The 20,763-nt window shown below is 43.0% G+C and overlaps 1 protein-coding gene across 1 annotated transcript in view; it reads left to right on the top strand.

Annotated features, from left to right (window-relative positions):
- Window positions 1-20,763, top strand: part of LOC110501541 (aspartate--tRNA ligase, cytoplasmic) — a 30,621-nt gene extending 9,858 nt beyond the window's left edge. The window contains exons 2-18 of the mRNA XM_021579191.2: window positions 839-941; window positions 1,153-1,182; window positions 1,355-1,412; window positions 2,065-2,157; window positions 6,035-6,137; window positions 9,327-9,429; window positions 9,724-9,804; window positions 13,300-13,359; window positions 15,300-15,411; window positions 17,301-17,435; window positions 18,178-18,325; window positions 18,570-18,716; window positions 18,879-18,921; window positions 19,526-19,606; window positions 19,710-19,821; window positions 19,984-20,055; window positions 20,230-20,763. Coding sequence (XP_021434866.1) covers window positions 839-941; window positions 1,153-1,182; window positions 1,355-1,412; window positions 2,065-2,157; window positions 6,035-6,137; window positions 9,327-9,429; window positions 9,724-9,804; window positions 13,300-13,359; window positions 15,300-15,411; window positions 17,301-17,435; window positions 18,178-18,325; window positions 18,570-18,716; window positions 18,879-18,921; window positions 19,526-19,606; window positions 19,710-19,821; window positions 19,984-20,055; window positions 20,230-20,321 — 1,573 coding nt within the window. The 3' untranslated portion in view covers window positions 20,322-20,763. The remainder of the gene's footprint in view (window positions 1-838; window positions 942-1,152; window positions 1,183-1,354; window positions 1,413-2,064; window positions 2,158-6,034; window positions 6,138-9,326; window positions 9,430-9,723; window positions 9,805-13,299; window positions 13,360-15,299; window positions 15,412-17,300; window positions 17,436-18,177; window positions 18,326-18,569; window positions 18,717-18,878; window positions 18,922-19,525; window positions 19,607-19,709; window positions 19,822-19,983; window positions 20,056-20,229) is intronic.

Genomic DNA, 20,763 nt, shown 5'->3' with positions numbered 1-20,763 from the left:
GGGAATGTGATGAAAGAAATACACGCTGAAATAAATCATTCTCTACTATTATTCTGACATTTCATGTTCTTAAAATAAAGTGGTGATCCTAACTGACCTAAGACGGGGAATTTTTACTAGGATTAAATGTCAGGAATTGGGAAAATTGAGTATAAATGTATTTGGCCAAGGTGTATGTAAACTTCCGACTTCAACTGTAGGCTTGATACCTTTGTAGTCCTTAATCCCATTGACCAAGAATTTGAAGCAACCTATTAGTTCCCTAATAGTTGTGTCTATTGTTAGGTTGATGAGCCATGTTGCTGTCCAGGCTATGTCGTTAGCAATTAATGTCCACATCCTTATTTGTCTTCACAGTAGACTGATTGTATTCTGTCCAGCTCCCCTTGAGTTATTGAGTTGTCAGCATAACACATTGTTTGCAAATAAAGGCACCACTAGTTATCCAGATGAATGCTATCATAACAAGGTTATCCGTATCTACTATTCATTTCGAGGGCTTTTCTCCTTTTGAGGGGATTAGAGAGGAATAGTAAAAGCATTGTTCTACTCCCCAGCTCATACCAGCTTTGTGTTTATCCATCTAATCTCACTGTGTGACAGTGTAAACACCTTTCCCCGCTCCATCCCAGAGTTCACATGCTAACTGCTGTGTTTGAAAGCATGTGAAAACAATAGGATTAAAGGTAGACAAACTTAAAAGCCTGTCATTGGGACAGCAAGCCAGAGGTGGTGATGGCTTGAATTAACTGGTCAAAAACTTCCTACAGGAAGCTGGAAAAATAGACCTAGGAAGTGGACTTAAATGTTTTGCGTTGTTCTGGACTTCCTGTTGCAGAGCCGCGGAGGAGGCGGACCAGGCCCAGTCGAAGAAAGGCCTGAAGAAACAGCAGAAGGAAGCGGAGAAAGCGGCGAAGAAAGCTGAGAAGCAGGCCAAGCTGGTCAGTGGGTTTTATCTGCCTCTCTGCCCCTCACAGCTGTTGACGTGACGTGCGGAGGGCACAATCGGGCAAGGGAGGGGGGTTCCATTGTTTATCAGTTATATTTGTCATAATATCAGTCCACTAGCTGTTTCCAATACAAGGCCCTTTATCAGGATTCATCAGGATGTCCCGTTGCATTAACTAACTGTTTTGCCTCTATTGTTTTCAGGCTGCTGACACACAAAGCACAGATGAAGATGTAAATATCCTGGGGGATCAATTCACTTTTTCAGTTTTCAGATGTTACTTATTGATTTACACCTTTTCTATATGGTGGAATGTTAAATGAATATTACATTTTATGCACCTCTGATGTTTCCTTTAATGCTATTGTATTTAAATGTTTAGCAGATTATTTGTTATTTGTGCAGGACTTTGCCAAGGATCGGTACGGTGTCCCCCAGATGGTCCAGTCCCAGCAGAAACTGGGTCAGTACAGTCAGCAACTTCCTCCTCCTCTTTGTTCTTCAAAACAAACATATTATATACAGAGGATATCTCTATTTCAACAACCATGTTTACTACTACTTGTTAAGTAATATAGACAACGTGATTATATCTGAGTGACTCAGGGACATGGCGTCAGTAGTGGCAGTAGTAGAGACGGCCTAGATATCAAAGATGATTGTGGTGACTAATAGCCTGCCATTGCTCCCAGATAAACGTGAAAGAAACTGGGTCGTCCACCTGTCTGCCTGCTCTTTCAGCTCCAATGGCAGAGAACAAAGTTTGTTTCTCACCTGCATGCCTGTCCTCGTGGATGAGGAATGATAGAGACAGCCAGCCTGCCTTTCATGTGGGTGGAATCAGGTTCAGCCAAATGGGCGGCTCACAGCCGTCGGGGCGCATGAGGCCGCTCTCTGTCTCAACTAGCTGATCGTAATAACGTTAAGCATGCCTCAGAGTGACATGGCAAAGCCGAGTCCATTTGTCATAAGGCGCAGAGAATGGGGCGACTTCTATGCAGTGTTTCATATTTATGACTTTTGTTCTCCTCGTAATATGAGTGTGTGTGGGGGGAAGGGGGTATATGGTCTTTTAAGTTGTATTGAAAGGTGCTCTTTTCTGCCCTGTGAGCCAGACAGGGTGTTGGTGCGCGTCCAGAAGCTGACACCTGAGAAGGCTGACCAGCTGATCTGGGTGCGTGCCAGGATTCACACCAGCAGAGCTAAAGGTGAGATTCTCCATCTTTGTCCAGCTTCATAACACACTTCCTCAGGCCACAGCCATGTTTCTTATCAGTGGTGGGAAAAGTACCCAATTCTCATACTTAATTAAAAGTATAGATACCTTAATAGAAAGCTACTCGAAGTAAAAGTCAGCCAGTAAAATACTACTTGAGTAAAAGTCTAAAAGTATTTGGTTTTAAATATACTAAAGTATCAAAAGTAAATGTAATATGTAATTGTAATGTAATGCTAAAATATACCCAAGTAAAAGTATATATCATTTAAAATTCCTTATATTAAGCAAAGCAGACCGCATCATTTTCTTGTTTTTAAAATGTACAGATAGCCAGGGGCACACTCCAACACTCGGACATTATTTATAAAAGATGCATTTGTGTGTTTGAGTCCTCCAGCCCAGAGGCAGTAGGGATGACCAAGTGTTATCTTGAATAGTGTGTGAATTTGACCATTTCCTATCCTGCTATGCATTCAAAATGTAACAAGTGCTTTTGGTTGTCAGGGAAAATGTGGAGTAAAAAGTACAATATTTTCTTTAAGAATGTAGTGAAGTAAAAGTAAAAGTTGTCAATAATATAAGTAAAGTACAGATACTAAAAAAAATACTTTAAAGTACTTTAAAATATTTTTACTTAAGTACCTTACACCACTGCTTCTAATCTAAATGGCTCTGTAACTGAACCTTAGGGTTTACCAAACAGATCACCAACTGTCCTTGGGCCAAATATCAGGGCCTAAAATGAACTATTTGGTTCACCAGTCACTGTAGCAGGTAGATCAAAAATCTTCCAGTCACTCAGATCTTTAACCAACAAAAATATTTCTTTGCCATAATTACATTCAAAAAACACAAAACAACAGATGATTTAGGAAAATAACTGCATGGTACCAGAATGCTTTCTATTGTTTCTGAAACAAGAAATGTATTCGTAAGAAGTAATGTGGTATATTGCTCAATTTAATTTCAGTTTTTGTTACTGGAGTCTTTTAACCAAAAAGTTCAGCTGCCCCTTTAAGGGCGTGCAGTTACCGTGGTAACGGGTCCACTCGAGTCATTGTGTGTGTGTGAGATTTGAGTTCTGACTAGGGCGTCTCTTCGCTATCAGTTGAAGCAGCAGACTCAAACTAACGTTGAAACAATGTACATTTTCAATGCGTTGGGCCAGTAATCGATAGGTCACTCGTTCGAATCCCCGAGCCGACTAGGTGAAAAATCTGTTGATGTGCCCTTGAGCAAGACATTTTAACCCTAATTGCTCCTGTAAGTCGCTCTGGATAAGAGCATCTGCTAAATTAGTTAAATGTAAATAGCCAAGAAACACGAGGACAAAGTTTCACTTTGTAAACTTTCAAGTAAATTAGACCAACTTTTATGCCTGTGTGCAGCGCCTCCAAAAATGAATCTATCAGCATTTCACTCAGTGCGCACAGCTTTCCTGCCAAGCAGTGTTACTTTGCGAGGTGGGTTATAGGATTCCTATTTCTTTGTGCAATTAGCAGCTATGAAACAGAACAGCAGAATAACTTTGAGAACGGCTACTGCAGCTTTTTTCTAACCCTGACTTCCACATACTTGACTTTTGACCATTGTTATTCTCAAATGTAACGTTCACACTGTGGAGCCCTGCAAGTTGACCACCCGCCAACGTGGCTGGTGAAATAGACATTATTTTCAGTCAACTCTCCTCAGGTTGGCAAATGTGGTCAACAGCTACTAGAAATGTACACAATTTAGGAAAATAACTGCATGCTACCAGAATGGAGTTTTTCACCTTATTTGCAACCCGGGTGGTGAGGGACCTAGGCGATGGGGGTCGCAGAGTGCAAAGTTTTATATAACTTTGCACACTGCGGTCATCAGTCATTTGAAATAAATTCATTAGGCCCTAATGGATTTCCCATGACTGGGAATACAGATTAGCATCTGTTGGTCACAGATACCTTTTTTTTAAAAAAGGTAGAGGTGTGGATCAGAAAAACCAGTCAGTATCTGGTGTGATCACCCTTGGCCTCATGCTGCGCGACACATCTCCTTCGCATAGAGTTGATCAGGCTGTGCACTATTATGCTGAAACATGAGGTGATGGCGGCGGATGAAGGGCACGACAATGGGCCTCAGGATCTCTTCACAGTATCTTTGTGCATTCAAATTGCCATCGATAAAATGCAATTCTGTTCATTGTCCGTAGCTTATGCCTGCCATACCATAACCCCAGCACTACCATGGATCTCTGTTCACAACGTTGACATCCGCAAACAGCTCGCCCACACAATGCCATACACGCTGTCTGCCATCTGCCCTGTACAGTTGAAACCGGGATTCATCCATGAAAAGCACACTTCTGCAGCATGCCAGTGGCCATCGAAGGTGAACATCTTCCCACTGAAGTCGGTTACAACGCCAAACTGCTGTCGGGTCAAGACCCTGGTGAGGACGACAAGCACGCAGTAGAGCTTCACTGAGACAGTTTCTGACAGTTTGTGCAGACATTCTCCAGTTGTTTAAACTCACAGTTTCATCAAATGTCCGGATGGCTGGTCTCAGACGAACCGCAGGTGTAGAAGCCGGATGTGGAGGTCCTGGGCTGGTGTGGTACTCGTGGTCTGCTGTTGTGAGGCCAGTTGGACATACTGCCAAATTCTCTAAAATGACGTTGGAGGTGGCTTATGGTAGAGAAATAAACATTAAATTATCTGGCAACAGCTCTGGTGGACATTCCTGCAATCAGCATGCATATTACACCGCCCTTTAAAACTTGAGACATCTGTGACAAAACTGCACATTTTAGAGCAGCCTTTTATTGCGCCCAGCATAAGGTGCACCTGTGTAATGAATGATCATGCTGTTTAATCAGCTTCTTGATATGCCACACCTGTCAGGTGGATGGATTATCTTGGCAGAGGAGAAAAGCTCACTAACAGGGATGTAAACAAATTTGTGCCAAGCATTTTAGAGAAATAAGCTTTTTGTGCATATGGAACACTTCTGGTATCTTTTATTTCAGCTCATGAAACTTGGGATCAACACTTTACATGTTATGTTTATATTTTTGTTCAGTACAGATTCCTCTGTAGGTATTACACAGGCACATGCAAGTTCCTTTTTGAAAAGTTTGAAAACTCAGACCAAAGCTCAGTTATTTAAATGGCACCACAAACTTGGATTAAATGTAGTCATTTTCCGAGGTTGTCTGAGTTTGAGTCTATAATACAATGAACTCAGTGAGCCTTGCCTTAGTCGGATCCCATCCAGAATGATTCGAAACATCGAGCACGTACACATCTGTGCTAACAATATGCTAATCAATAAACCATCATATTGTGATGATCTCGCGGCGGCTTCCTTCCAGGAAAACCCCTCCGTTCATTCATTCAACTCTACAGTGAAGGATGTCCTTGAGAGCAAAATAACATCCTGATTTACACTGGGATGAAGTTAATGTTTTTTTTGTAATCGGCCCTCCTCCAGTCAATGAACAGAGGAAACCACATCAAAGCACTTGGGTGGTCTCTGATGTTGGCATGATAGTTGACTAACTTCGTTTACCTTGGTCTTAAGGTGTGTGGTTTGGGAATTGGCTCTCGACACCCCCCCCCCCCCCCCCCCCATACACTTTCTTCAAAGGGTTGTCCGTTCACTGCTCTCTGACCGTTACCTGGAAATGCATTGAAAATGTTTATTTTTTATTTTTTATGGGCGAGAGGTGGTATCTAAAGCAGGTATGACCTCTGCCATGTTGGCCTGAGATAGTGACCTGGCATTGTATAGAACCATGGCTCCTTTTTTGACACGTGCATTAGGAGTTGCTAGACCCAGTTAGAGGTACCCAGCTGATGTCTATTGTGTTGTTGTGGTCATTATAGGGAAGCAGTGCTTCTTGGTCCTGCGTCAGCAGCAGTTTAACGTGCAGGCCCTAGTCGCCGTGGGGGAGCGTGCCAGCAAGCAGATGGTGAAGTTTGCCGCCAAGTGAGTACAAGACTGCATTTCCTGGTGGCCCCCGACAAACAATGGTGGGAAAAGCTGGATCCTAATGGGCTCCCGATTCATTTTCACACATTCTGAAAGAATTGTTAATTTTTCAGCTCCCGACAAAAGGGTCCACTTTTTCAGATGGGATACAGTACAGAAGTGTTTAATGGAGCCGTTCCTGCCCAGATAAGAGTAGATACAATATATACAGTACATCAAAGTTGAAGAGGTAGTTAAGAGCCTGAGTATCATTAGTCATTCTGGGGTCAGAGTCAAATTAGTCCATTACTGGAGCTTTTTATGAAAAGCATAACAATAAGAGGATACTGTACTTTTCCATACCAAGCATGTGATATGTTCTCATCTCTTTCAGTTGACTTGATTGCACCTGACAGTAATGAATGACTAACACTCGTTACAAACTATGAAGTGTAAACGGGAGGACGAGATAGGTCAAACGCCACTTGTTTTGTGATCAGTAAATCACTCCAATACGCTTGGAATGTGGAGACATACGTCAAAACATTAACTTTACTGGAGACACCTTGGAGACAGTGTCGCGTTGGCTAGCAAAGAGATTTGTGGTGGCTAATTAACGGCAAATAAGTGAATTGTTTAAAGTTAGACCCACATTTAGCCAGCAAAAATGATTAACAATTAACAATCACTCCTACACTCTTATTCTAGCTACAATAGCGCTGCTTTGCCAATAACATGTCTCCAAAAATGGCAGTGTCTCCAGTTGTTTACATGTAGCGATTGTGACGCACCTTCCATGCGTATTTGGGGCGGCAGGTAGCCTAGTGGTTAGAGCGTTGGACTAGTAACCGAAAGGTTGCAGGATTGTATCCCCTAGCTGACAAGGTACAAATCTGCTGTTCTGCCCCTGAACAAGGCAGTTAACCCACTGTTCCTAGGTCGTCATTGAAAATAAGAATTAGTTATTAACTGACTTGCCTAGTTAAATAAAGGTAATAAAAATGAATTCCACTTAATGTCACATGTTTGCCAGACCCCAGAAAAGCTCTTACCAGGTCTCAGCCACTTGTTGGTTTCCTGCTGAACTAGGTCTATGTCAGGCTTAGACTGGTAGGGAAGGAAACTGACCACAAATAAAGGCCACACAAGTTATTTAGGCCAAGGCTCAAGTCACACTGGTCCACCTCATTGACGGAAACTTCTGACCAGCCTTGTAAGTTGTATCAGAGTGGTTTGACCACTCTGTTTCCTCTCGACCTTTTGTGTGTAATGATACAATCTGAAGGTTGCTTCAGAGCTGGCTCGTATTCATTTGTGCAGGCCGAAGCAAAACTCTTTGCAACCAAGAAAAAAAACAAGCGTTTCTTATTGGACAAATTCAGCAAGGCCCCTGTTTTGGCCCATTTGCTTTCGCTTGGCTCCTAGTGAATACGACCCTGGTTTTTACTTCTTTAAAGGACATTAATGCTCTGGCTTGATCTTGTCTATCAGATTGTGTGTTTCATAGAAATCCTGTGGTGCGATTCCTCAAATGATTTGGTTCCTTTTTCCTTTGCTTGTGTAATGTCATGTGGTTTGATGTGGCAGTTGATTGTATTGCACTTATTGCATGCAACCACTTACCCCATGGATGGCTCCTTCCCAAATAGCACTCTGTTCCCTGCATAATGTACTACTTTTGACTGCTCTGATCAAAAGTAGTGCACTATATAGGGAATAGGGTGCCATTTGGGATACTACCCATTTGATCCATGACTAAGCATCAGTCACAAACCAGCTTCTATCAAAGCATACTCAAGACAAATGTATAGTCAGGGTTGAGGCCCGCAGCTTCTGCACTAAATCCGCAGAGGTCTAAACATCCTGCCCCCAATCTTAACAATCCACATAATGCATATTGCACTCTGCCCAACATAATTTGATCTGCAAAACTATTGGCTCTAACAAGTTGTTCAAATCAAGCCTCTTAATGTTCTATGTTCCTTGAATTCTATGGACGCTTAGTAAGCTTTGCATTACAGGAGTCCTTTCATATTCATCAAGGTTGATTGAGGTTAGTGGTGACATATAGAGAAGAGCTTGCAACACCTGTCACATATAGTATTTAAACTTCCCCATACAGAGTTAAATTAGGGTTAGGGTATCCTCTGCGTCCCCGTCAACAATTTCCTCTACGTGTCTCGTTTTACGTTCTCTTACTAGAGCGCGTTAAACAATGCATTGAAATGTTTCACATATCTTTATAATACATAGTCCGTTGTTCGCTAAGACAGTAAGTAGTAGTAGTAAATAGTAAGTAGCCTTGTCTGAGCCAGAGCGGTCCATAGGATCTCCTTTTTCTGTATTGTAAAGGCAGCTTGATGTACAAGTACAGCCCGTGGACAAGACACTAGTCCGGTCAATCAAAAGCCTTACTTGTATGACTCATTAGTTGATGGGCAGTGTTTATTGTCCCCGGGCAGGCTGGTAGGATGTTTGAGGGAGGAGGTTATTAATGTGGGCTTTATTTGTCTAGCTGATCCTTGTAGTGGATGTCTGTGACTGAGGCAGCTGCAGAGGACTGACTGGGATCACCATTCACCACTGTCCTGTCTCTCGTTACTGCTTTTTAATGAGAAGAGGTGAAGGATTACACTGGGCTTGTTCCATCTGGCCCCATGCTATGTGACAATTGGTATTGATAGCTCATCATATTTCTATAAGGCTCTGTTGGATCTAGAACAGTGAGAAAGGACAGCGGTGACAACTAACTGTCTTTCAGATAGTTGATTAACCTCTGTCTTATTGTTGTGTGGCCACTGGTGTTTTACTGTAGTTCATATTGGTGTCTCATTATGTTTATTTTTAATTTTTTACACGTTGTCCCAATAGACTGATTCAATCAAAATAATATAGGAAATATATCTGTCAATATGGTCATATTGAAACCATCCAAACAATGTGATCCTGTGACATTTTACCTCAGGAAGAGTAGTGTCAGTGTTATGATTTGTTTTATTTTTTTTGAAAAAAATCCAAGTTTACCCCCCCCCCCCCACACACACGAACACAATTTTCTCAGCTTTTGAAACACTTCTGTGACTGTTTGAACTTCAATCAGGGTTTTGAATGGAAACTTTCAGTTCTCAGCTAGCCTCCCACTTGTTTGACTCCAATTGAACTGTGTAGACTTCTAAGCGCTGTGCTTCTCATCCCCCCCGTCTGTAGCATCAACAAGGAGAGCATCGTGGACGTGGAGGCGATGGTGAGGAAAGTGGAGCAGAAGATCGAGAGCTGCACTCAGCAGGATGTGGAGCTGCACATTGAGAGGGTAGGGCTGTCTGATGCTCCGTCTGACCACACCCACAGTCCAACAGACTTACTGTGGCGAAGGGACAGCCATTGACTCTCATTATTAATCAGAGAAACTACTGGTTAAAAGATAACTGTATGAGACTTGATTTGCTTTCTGATTTTGGAATTGTGGTACTTTCCTTTCCACTCTGCAGTTCAACTTGGAAAGTACCGTGAATGTAGAGGTATTCTAACTGTAAATCTATTTGAACCAACATCTCCCTTCTGAAAAATAAATAAAACTAAATCACCCCCCCCCCCCCTGTCTCAGATTTTTGTGATCAGCCAGGCCGAGCCTCGTCTGCCCCTGCAGCTGGAGGATTGTGTGAGGCCGGATGGAGAGGGAGATGAGGTGAGGATGAGGGCCAGGGCTCCTGGGCCTCCCGCAGGCAGCCCTTTGTAGCTGATCAAATGTCAAACTCATTGCATTCAGAGATGAATAATGCTGTTCCAGTTCAAACACAGACACTGGATGAAAAATGCATGACTTGGTCCCCACACTCAATGCCTGTGGCTGTTGTTTTGGAGTTGTGTTGGTCCTATACTGCCATGTTCGCGGTCGGTGTCTGTCTCAAGGGTCGCCTCTCTCTAGTGTGGTTCAGTTCAGAGACAGCTGAAGGGTGTCAGTGTTTATGACATAAGCGAAACCCAGCTGCAGATGCGGCCCAGGTGTTGTCTGTCCGTCACTAAGTTACAGCACCTGCCGTTGGGGAGGAGACTCTGGGCTGGGCCTGTCTGTTCTGTCTGTCCGTTACAGCACCTGCCGTTGGGGAGGGCTGACTCTGTGTCTCCCTGTCTGAGCAGGATGTGTGAACTGTGTTCAAAGGCTGTTTTAACCCCACGTGAGTTCCAGGAAGCCTGACAACCTTGGGCATCGTGTTCTAATATTTAGGAGCTTCTTGTGCTCTTTTAATCTTTTATATGATTGGAATTGGTCGTATTCAAACAGTTCATTGGTGATTGCATTGTCTGTGTATCTGTTGGGGCGGTATGTAAATTGTAGTGGATCTAAGGGGTTGGGTAAGATCTAGGTAATATCGTCCCTAAATAGCCTCTCAAAGTACTTCATGATTACAGAAGTGGGTGCTACGGCAAAAGTAATTTAGTTCAGTTACCTACTCTTTTCTAGGGTACAGGGACGATGTTGGACATCTTAAAGCCAGTGGGGATAACAGACTGGGACAGTGAGAGATTGAATATGTCCGTAAACACTCCAGCCAGCTGGTCTACGCATGCTCTGAGGACGCGGCATGGGATGCCGTCTGGGCTGGCAGCCTTGCAAGGGTTAAATGTCTTATTCACGTCGGCCACGTAGATTGGGAGCGCACAGTCCTCAAGAGTGGCAGTGGCCCACGTCGGTGGCTTTGTTGTTTTCCTTGAAATGGGTGAAGGTGTTTAGTAGGGTTGGGCGCTATCCAGATTTTCATATCGTCACACCGTCCTCCTCACATACCGGGATTTACGGTATTACCGGCTTAGTACATAAGGGGTCGCCAAAAACGCAACAGCCCATTGGGTGTCTATTTCCAGAATGCTAACAAAATTAGCACATGTAATAGTGAATTTCCATGGAGGCTCATAGCTTAATATGATAACGAGCTCAAACTAAAATAAACGAAATGCTAAGACAGGCAATCCAGCTTATAAAGTTACACATATGTAGGTAGGGTCTAGCGAGTTTGGTCATATACAAGTAAATTTGAACGAGAGACATTGTGCTAATGAACAAAGTCTTGACACATGCTTGTCTGAAGGAAGAACAGTACAGTGTACACTCTTTGTCTGTGTGGAGTATGGAGTCGTTAGGGCAACGGGCCTGCCGGCTCTGCTCGGAGAAGAGGGGGGAGGAGCAGACAGGCCGAGAACAGAGAGGAGAAAAAAACTCAAGGAAATCAAGCAGTGGCAGCTGTACAGATAACTCGTCCAATGGGCTTATACTTCTCAAACACGGCAGAAAGTGAACACTATATAATGCCCCGTCACCTTATTTATTCAGCCACTTGCTTCAACTTAGAGGTCGTGTTAACGCAAAATTCTGTGTTTTTTTCCGCACAGGAAAAACTAAATATAAAACGCAGATCTAAAATGCTTCTGGTAATTTCTGCTCGGCATCAGACTCATTTTGGCCTTCAGTTGCACTTCTCCACTCAGATGAGAATTTACAAACGGACATTCGATAAGCAGACAGCGCTCTGACTGATGTGTAGCTACTTTTCTCTGTATATTGTGTGTGTATCCAGTGTATCCAACCTACTTTTTTCTGGTAAAATGAAAGATTAACTTTAAGCAAAACAATGGAAATGTATTGACAGTGACTAAGGAGCAGAGTAGGGTACTGAGCAGAGGCCGTCATGATATTTGTAATGTTTATCATATAAAGAATGTAGCATTGTGCCCTACATTCTTTATATGATAAACATTAGAAATATGATGGCCATGCATGTGGCTGCCAGCCAAATACTGTGGCTTACGGTAACAAACACCACAAACACGCCGATCCTCAACACGGGAGCCCCACAAGGGTGTGTGCTCAGCCCCCTCCTATACTCCCTGTTCACCCATGACTGCGTGGCCACACACGTCTCCAGCCTCAATCATCAAGCTTGCTGACTACACAACAGTGGTTGGGGTGATTACCAACAACGATGAGACAGCCTACAGGGAGGAGGTGAGTGCCTTGGTGGAGTGGTGCCAGGAAAATAATCTCTCCCTTCACGTCAACAAAACGAAGGAGCTGATCGTGGACTACAGGAGTCAGCAGAGAGTGCACGTCCCATCCACATCGACTCGGACGGAGTAGAGAGGGTCACAAGCTTCAAGTTCCTCGTTGTTCACGTCACTGTGGACCTGAAATTGTCCCTTCACACAAGTGTGGTGAAGGCGCAACACCGCCTCTTCAACCTCAGGAGGCTGAACAAATTCGACTTGTTTCCTAAAACCCTCACCAACTCCTACCAATGCACCATTGAGAGCATCCTGTCGGGCTGCATAACTGCCCGGTACAGCAATTGCACCGTCTGCAACCGCAGGGCTCTCCAGAGGGTGGTGCGGTCTGCCCAGCGCACCATCATACGGCACACTGCCTGCCCTCCAGGACAACTTCTGCACCCGGTGTCACAGGAAGGTCAAGAAGATCATCAAGGACCTCAGCCACCCGAGTCATGGCCTGTTTACCCCACTACCATCTAGAAGGCGGCAACAGTACAGGTGCTTCAAAGCTGGGACAGAGAGACTGATTAACAGCTTCCATCCCCAGGCCATCAGACTTTTAAACAGCCACCACATGACGACCTCTGCCCAGTACCCTACTCTGCTCCTTAGTCACTGTCAATAGCCGGCTACCACCAGGTACTCTATCCTGCACCTTAGAGACTGCTGCTCCATGACCATAGTCTTTGAACACTGGTCACTTTAATAATGTTTCCATACTATTTGTAGATTTACTGCTGCACTACATTTTATTATAATATATTTTTTATTTATTGTGTGCTATCCTGTTCTATTTTTAAACCTTATAGACCTGCTTTGTTTAAAAGCAGACAGACATATAGATATACACTGAGTGTACAAAACATTAAGAACACCTTTTCTTTCTAAGATGTAGACTGAACAGGTGAATCCAGGGTGCGCAACTCAGTATTAGGAACTAATACTAAAACTAATACTAATACTAAAACTAATGTTTGGTACACTCAGTGTACTGTAGGACACACAGAACATTTTATACATTTTGAATATCACACTGTAGGCACAGTTTTCACACTTAGCTTGTTCCGATGTTCTTCAGATGTGTTAATTACTTCAGTGTTTTGTAACGTGGTGAAATGATGGTTGTGTGTCTCCTCAGGACGGAAGAGCGACGGTCAACCAGGACACCAGACTGGACAACCGAGTCATTGATCTCAGAGTAAGTTCTACACTATCACTCATAAGCCTTCTTTGATGACAAATGAATTACACAAAAAAAGAAACATAATGAGTTTTATTGGGTTTTGAAGACATTACATTTGTATCAACAGATATTGTAATGATGAGATGCCATTTGTGACAGAATCACGACATTATGTCCCTTTTCGCAGGAAGGCACTGAGTTAGCCTGCTTGTAGAGTGCAGTATAGAACTGCAGGGATTCGGGAAGGAAAGGGTTGCTAGAGGTCTCATTGTTGTGCCCTGTTCTGAGGCGCCCACACTGATGTGGCAGCAGCAGGAAAACAGCTTTAGCGCTCGCCTCAGACTGGCTTTGTCACAACACCTGCTTCTACACAATGTCTCTTTGAGCTCATGGACTTGGGCCTGTTATCACAACCACACTTAAATGAACAGTAAACCCATAAAGCGGTTTTCACACAGACCCCAAACCCGGCTCAACAATCAAAGGTCAAAAGTAATGAAACGACTCCTAACACACCAGGCTCGGTTTTCCAAGTTGTTGTGAAAATGGAAGGATTAGTTCCCAGAATTTTCTTTGGAACTCCCTTTGAGAAATAGATATACTAGCTAGACATTTTTGCTGAAAATAAATTGCTGCACTCTAATGAAAGACAATAGCAGTAAGTCACAATCTGAGTGGTGGTGGTGGCATGTGACCAAAACCACAAGCCATGGCCCGTTAGACACTTGTTTTGAGAGCTTGAATGTCAACGAGAGTGACGCACTGAGCTATTTTGCTCTCACTCTCTTTTATACCCTCCACCCTGGTGTGAGGATGTCGAAAGAGAAGTGATCTATGATGACACCACAGCCCGCCCATCTGCTCACAGTAGAGGTGCTTTACACAGGAAATCCTTGAGTTATGTAAATACTTTTGATATGTCAGTTCCTACTCAGGCTATCATAGCAGTTGGTTGGCTCGCCGGGTATGGTATTTGTCTCGTGTTTTTTTCTAGGGTTCTTCAGAAGTGTTTTTATTCATCAGAGCAGTAGTTATTTTCTGACCTCTGTCAACTATACATATAATCCATGAGCTGGGAGGGGGGGGGTTCATGGACTAAAATATGAGTTGACCATTTCTAACAGGGCCCTGAACTAAAGTCTGACTGGCCCAGAGTCATTGTCTGACAATAGGATAGTCACACAGAAAACTCCCGTTCAGGACTTTGGGAAAGTCTAGAAGATAGACATGTGAGCCTTTTTTCAATCAGGAGGTCCATCAAAGTGCCTGACCCTGGCTTTATGTAGATGCTTGAAGCCAGATAGAACTGGTTGAATAAATCCTTACTAATAACACCAGTCATATTAAGAAATGAGTCAACTTAGAACTAAGAAAGAACACACCTATTCACAATGCTGTTTGTAGCCCAACGGTCATAGGGTTGGGGGGGGGGGGGGTTTAACGGTTCCTCTGCTCTTTCCCAGATGTTCTGTGTAATACCCAGCTCGTTGACGTGCCTCATCACGAGTTGTTTTGATGATTGATTTTCAATGCAACTAAGTTTACCTCAGTATACAACCAGATTGCTCAAAGCTGATTTTATATGTGACTATATGTTTGTATGTGAATAGAGAATTTCAGATGAACTTGTTTGCCAATGTTAGGTTTTAAAAAGAGAACAAAGCTTTATATCTCATGTTTATTTTCTAAAGGCTTACATTAGTGTGAAATGCACCCTACTCTAACTTGAATCAACGGCAAAAAGTACAATTGAAAAAGTAAAATAAAAAGGTAAAATTGAGTGTTCCATTTGGAAATAGGCCAAGCCTTACTATTTCCACTCACTTTAATGAAATTAAAGGTGTCGAGACTGTATGAGGCAAGATGTGACTCAAAGCAGTGTTATTGACTCATCTTTGGCATTGTGTAATACCTCTGTTGACTCTTGTTGTTTCTGCTTGTTGCTCCTCTGGTAGACAACAACCAGCCAGGCCATCTTCCGCCTGCAGTCGGGAGTTTGCCAGCTCTTTAGAGACACCCTGACCAACAAGGGCTTTGTGGAAATCCAGACCCCCAAAATCATATCAGGTACCACCAACGTGCCCCCTGTGTCTCAGACTGGACATGATTTGTCAATTAAAAGTTTAAAGGCGAACAATTTTGGCCTTTAGATTCCTACTTGACTTGTATTAAGTACAGGTAGTAGGAAGACGAGGTACTTTTCCACTATTTTGTCTGCAAATTGCAAACTGTCTCAAGGATACATGCTCTTTCATGTTCAGATGGGTTTGGGTAATGGAAGGTGGGGAGTAGAGTGTGAGCAGTGTAGAAATTCAAGCTCAAACGGCCATTCATTCCTCTATTGCTGATAGGGTCTGTAGTTCACATACCCTTGAGATAATTCACAGTAGGATTACTGTCTACCAGTTACCTTGTGGAGCAGTGCCGGCTCGGCTTTGTCTGGTCATTTGTGCTCTTATTGATGAGCTAAACTGCACTTCACAAGTGTGAGCACATAATGAGTGAGCGTGTGTCATATTTTGTAGCTATAGAAATAAGCTTTAAACCAACGTAAGACATAACAGTGTTGTTTTACTGCTGTACATTCCACCACATCACAACATGTACTACCTCGTGTAGTGTACTGAGCTGTGGTGTAACAAGTGTTCCTTTCACTTCCTCAACTGTAGGAGCCAATGAAATAAGCCCAGCCTGGCATTGACACATTTAAAATTGCCGCCTTTTTAGGTGCAAGCAGCTGTGTATCAACAGTGTTTACTACTCAAAGAAAAAACATATTTTCATCTGCCAACACCCATCACACGTACACTGTACAAAATGTACTCTGTGACCACCCTTCTGTAAAGGACAACACATTTGTCAAATATGGCTCATACGTAAGTTAGAGACATGCTCCAGAAATGTGGCGCCAAAAATTTTTTTTTATTGATTGTGTCAATGTTAATGCTTTTTGAGGTTCATTCGGTTACAGTTAGATTCTACAAAAAATAACCACGGGTTTCGGTTTCAATCTTCTTCTTCTTTTTTACATTAAATACACGTTTTAAAAAATCTAAAATGAAGGGTAGTGCCCATTACTGCTTATTACTTATTAACCATAATTTATTCACATGTATTTTATTTGATGACTTTATTATTTAATTCCTAGTCATCATCTCATCTCTATAGAGCTGCTACCTATGCTGTCTGACAAAATCACAATTTTAGTTCTTAAAAGTAAGCAAGGCGTACTTTTATGACTGCTGAATACCAACTATCAATCACTTATATCAGGTATTTTCGGGTAGCGAAGCAACTGCTTTCTGTCCCTCTCGATTGCAAGTTTTCTCCCCCGTCTCCGTGTCTTCCTACACTGTTCTTATTATAGCTCAATACAGACCGTACAAGTAGGCAAACGCGCAATGGATTATGGTCATTGTTGTTACCACGTTTTCTGCCCTAAACTATGTAGAATATTGGCCTGTTGGAAACTACAACTCCCTACTACATATCACAGTTTAGGCTTGATCTGATTTATCTCTACAGAAACTGCACATTGAGCTCACAGAAAGAAAAAAAACATAATGGAATTCAAATAATTGAACCGAAGTCGGTAAATGAGTTTAAAAAACAAAAAAATATAAACATTTTAGAGAGTGAGAGAGCAATGAAGTGGGGCACATATCTGCTGTAATACGCATTTTCCGGGGACCACTTTTGGACATGACCGCTACTTTTAGAACTACTAGCTAAAAGTACTGTAGAATCTCTTTTTAATGGTTAATAATTGGAATCAAAATCGAATCAAATTGTATTTGTCACATGCTTCGTAAACAGCAGATGTAGATTAACAGTGAAATACTTACATTGTTAGGAAATTTAATTGTCACAAAGGTTAGTTAAAAAATATTATTTTGGGTCATGTGTTGCTTCTCTTCTGGGATAGTTTGACTCAAATGTAACTTTCTCCTCTCTAGCTGCCAGTGAGGGTGGTGCGAACGTCTTCACTGTGTCCTACTTCAAAACCAGCGCCTACCTGGCCCAGTCTCCCCAGCTCTACAAGCAGATGTGTATCTGTGCTGACTTTGACAAGGTGTTCTGTGTGGGACCAGGTGAGTCAATATCTGAACCTGTGGTCTAGCTGTAATGCTTCCCGCCAGGCACATATACTTTACCCCCCCCGCCGGAGACAAGGGTTCAATCCTCGCGTCCCCCCTTACTTCTGTGTTCCTGCTGGACCCGTCTCTCCCCTTTTGTTTCAAGCCATCTGAATAAAGTGTCAAATATAAAAAGATATATATTGAAAAGACAACATCTCTAAGCCCTTCACCTAACCCCTTTTCACTCCCCAATGAACACTGTCCAATAATGGGAAGGAATAAAACTGTTGTGTTGAATACATCAGTCGCTAGTTATGTAGTCAACAAACAAACACTATTCAGGAAAAGTGACCTACACAATATTAAACCTGGGCGGATTACCACATATACACCGATTATTTCATGCATATGTAGATGGTGTTGTGATTGCGCACATGTTGAGCCATAGGAAACATTCATCTCACTGGCTTGTGCTTGGTTGCATAATGTCCCCAGTCTCTTCTCTGTGAGGTAGCTCAACAGGGACATCACCTGGCCAGATCCACACATAACCAGGGGAGTAATGACTTCTCCCCCCACTGCAGTCTCGTATGTCTGGTCAATGTGCCCTGGTCGAAATAGTGCACTATAAAGGGAGTAGGGTGCCATTTGAGACGCTACCTCCGATGTCTAGTATACCTCTGGGGTGATGGATCTAATCCTCTTAGTGAAATACAATGGCGCTGATACTAACTGAAGATGTTCTCCGTTCCAGTGTTCAGAGCAGAAGACTCCAACACCCATCGTCATCTGACAGAGTTTGTAGGTCTGGATATTGAGTTGGCGTTCAACTACCACTACCACGAAGTGATCGAGTCCATCACCGACACCATGGTGCAGATCTTCAAAGGGCTCCGAGACAAGTAAGACGTTGATGCACTTCTAACCCATATTTGCAAGCAAAGTGAATGAGTACGGTTGAATCTTTAGAGGGCCCATTACAGGGCTATAACTGGAACACATGGATGACGCCCTATAGAAAGTACACCGCTGAAAGGGCACGGCGTCTGCGCTGAGGTAGCATGTGTATGTTTGGCTCGCCTGTTTGTTTATGTGTGTGTATGTTTGGCTCGCCTGTTTGTTTATGTGTGTGTGTGTGTCGTCCAGGTGCCAGACTGAGATCCAGACGGTAGGGAAGCAGTACCCCAGCGAGCCCTTCAAGTTCCTGGAGCCCACTCTGAGGCTGGAGTACACAGAGGGCGTGGCCATGCTCCGGGAGGCCGGGGTGGACATGGGAGACGAGGAGGACCTCAGGTCCGTGGCGGGTCAAGAGTTTGCAGCAGTGTTACGTTTGCACATGTTGTTGATAACACCTTCAAGTAAAGTTCAAATAAAGACGGCTTTAAGTCGGGAACTGATGTTTTTCTTGTTTATCTTTTAATTGATCTAAAGTAAATTGCTTAACGTTTTTCACAGCACTCCAAATGAGAAGTTGCTCGGTCGTCTGGTGAAAGAAAAGGTATGTTATCATGCCATTGACTTCTCGGGGTGACAACAAATGTAGTTATATTACTCTCTGTATCTACAGGTAACTGCCCAAATATTAGAAACACTTGAGTAAACAAGGGATACAAAGTATATTGAAAGCAGGTGCTTCCACACAGGTGTGGTTTCGGAGTTAATCATGTATAAAAATGCTGTTAGGCCATTATTTTGGCTACCATGGCTATGCCCCCATAGGATAACAAATCACAGGGCACGAGTGGTCACTTAATGGTTTGATGAGCATGAAAATGATGTAAAGCATATGCCCTGGCTGTCTCAGTCACCAGATCTCAACACAATTGAACACTTATGGGAGATTCTGGAGCGGCGCCTGAGATAGCATTTCCCACCACCAGCAAAACACAAAATTATGGAAATTATTTTGTAAGAATGGCGTTACATCCCTTCAATCGAGTTCCAGACACTTGTAGAATCTATGCCGGCTCGTGGTTTCCCTATGCCCTATTAAAACACGAAAGTTGGTGTTTCCTTTATTTTTGGCAGTTACCTGTAGGTACACATGCAGGTCATATCTAGCTGTAAAGCGGACTAACTCATCTCTGTTTCCTTTCTGTTAGTATGACACTGACTTCTATGTGCTGGACAAGTACCCCCTGGCTGTGAGGCCCTTCTACACCATGCCTGACCCCAATGACAAAGTATGCGCGTCACTAAACGCACACACACACATGCACAACACATGCTCATGACACCATTGTGGCATTCACTGAACTTGTTATACGACTGATGGTTCCTCCTCAGAAATACTCCAACTCCTACGACATGTTCATGAGAGGAGAGGAGATCCTCTCTGGCGCTCAGAGGATCCACGATGCCCAGCTGCTCACTGAGAGGGCCATTCACCACAACATTGGTAATTAGACAACTCTGCCTTGTTATTCAAGACGGCAATATTAGTCACTCAATAAATCATGCTTCCTTCCCTCCTCTCAAGCGATTGCTAGAGAATAAGCATATTTTTACTATGTTACAAATACACTGGTGGCTGGTGCTGATATGTAAAGTGTTGATGCAGATCTGGAGAAGATCAAGTCCTACATCGACTCTTTCCGTTACGGAGCTCCCCCACACGGAGGTGGTGGCATTGGTAAGACATTAAATACTTATTCTAAACCCATACCCTCTCAATATGAAATCCAATGTAAATATATGCTAAATATACTCATGGTAAATATAGTCATTATGAAAAACATTGTAAAGATACTCTAAATATACTCATCGTTAGTGTACTGTGACGGTGACGCTGAGTTCTCTCCCTCAGGGCTGGAAAGAGTCTGCATGCTCTACCTGGGTCTTCACAATGTCCGCCAGGTCTCCATGTTCCCCCGTGACCCCAAACGCTTGACCCCCTGAACGGCCATCGCCACTGGAGACAGATGCAGGACATGGGGAATCTATATCCATCTCCAATACACCAGACAGAGTTGAGAAATTAGTGCCACGACACTGAAGTGCTACTGCGATTAACAAATAGAGAATCAAGCCAGGGTACCACGGTCAACAGAATTCAGTAATAGAAAATGACACATGAAGAAATAGATTGATAATATAAGGGAGAAGGAGTCTTAATACACAATACAGAAGTGGAATATGATTAAGGGATGTGTTGGCTTAGGCTCACCTATGGATTACTTAACTTGTGTTGTATCTCTTAACACTTTTCTATGGGGTTGATCAACTTTGATACCAGTCGTTGTCACACTACAGAGGTATGACTAATAAATAATCATGGTCTGCTGACATTTGTTGTAATTGTTTGATGTTTTTGAAGTAAAAAGTATTAAGAACTTCAAAA

Source organism: Oncorhynchus mykiss, chromosome 22 (genome assembly GCF_013265735.2).
Source record: "Oncorhynchus mykiss isolate Arlee chromosome 22, USDA_OmykA_1.1, whole genome shotgun sequence".
NCBI classification, from domain to species: Eukaryota; Metazoa; Chordata; class Actinopteri; order Salmoniformes; family Salmonidae; genus Oncorhynchus; species Oncorhynchus mykiss.
This window is presented reverse-complemented; position numbering and strand designations above follow the sequence as displayed.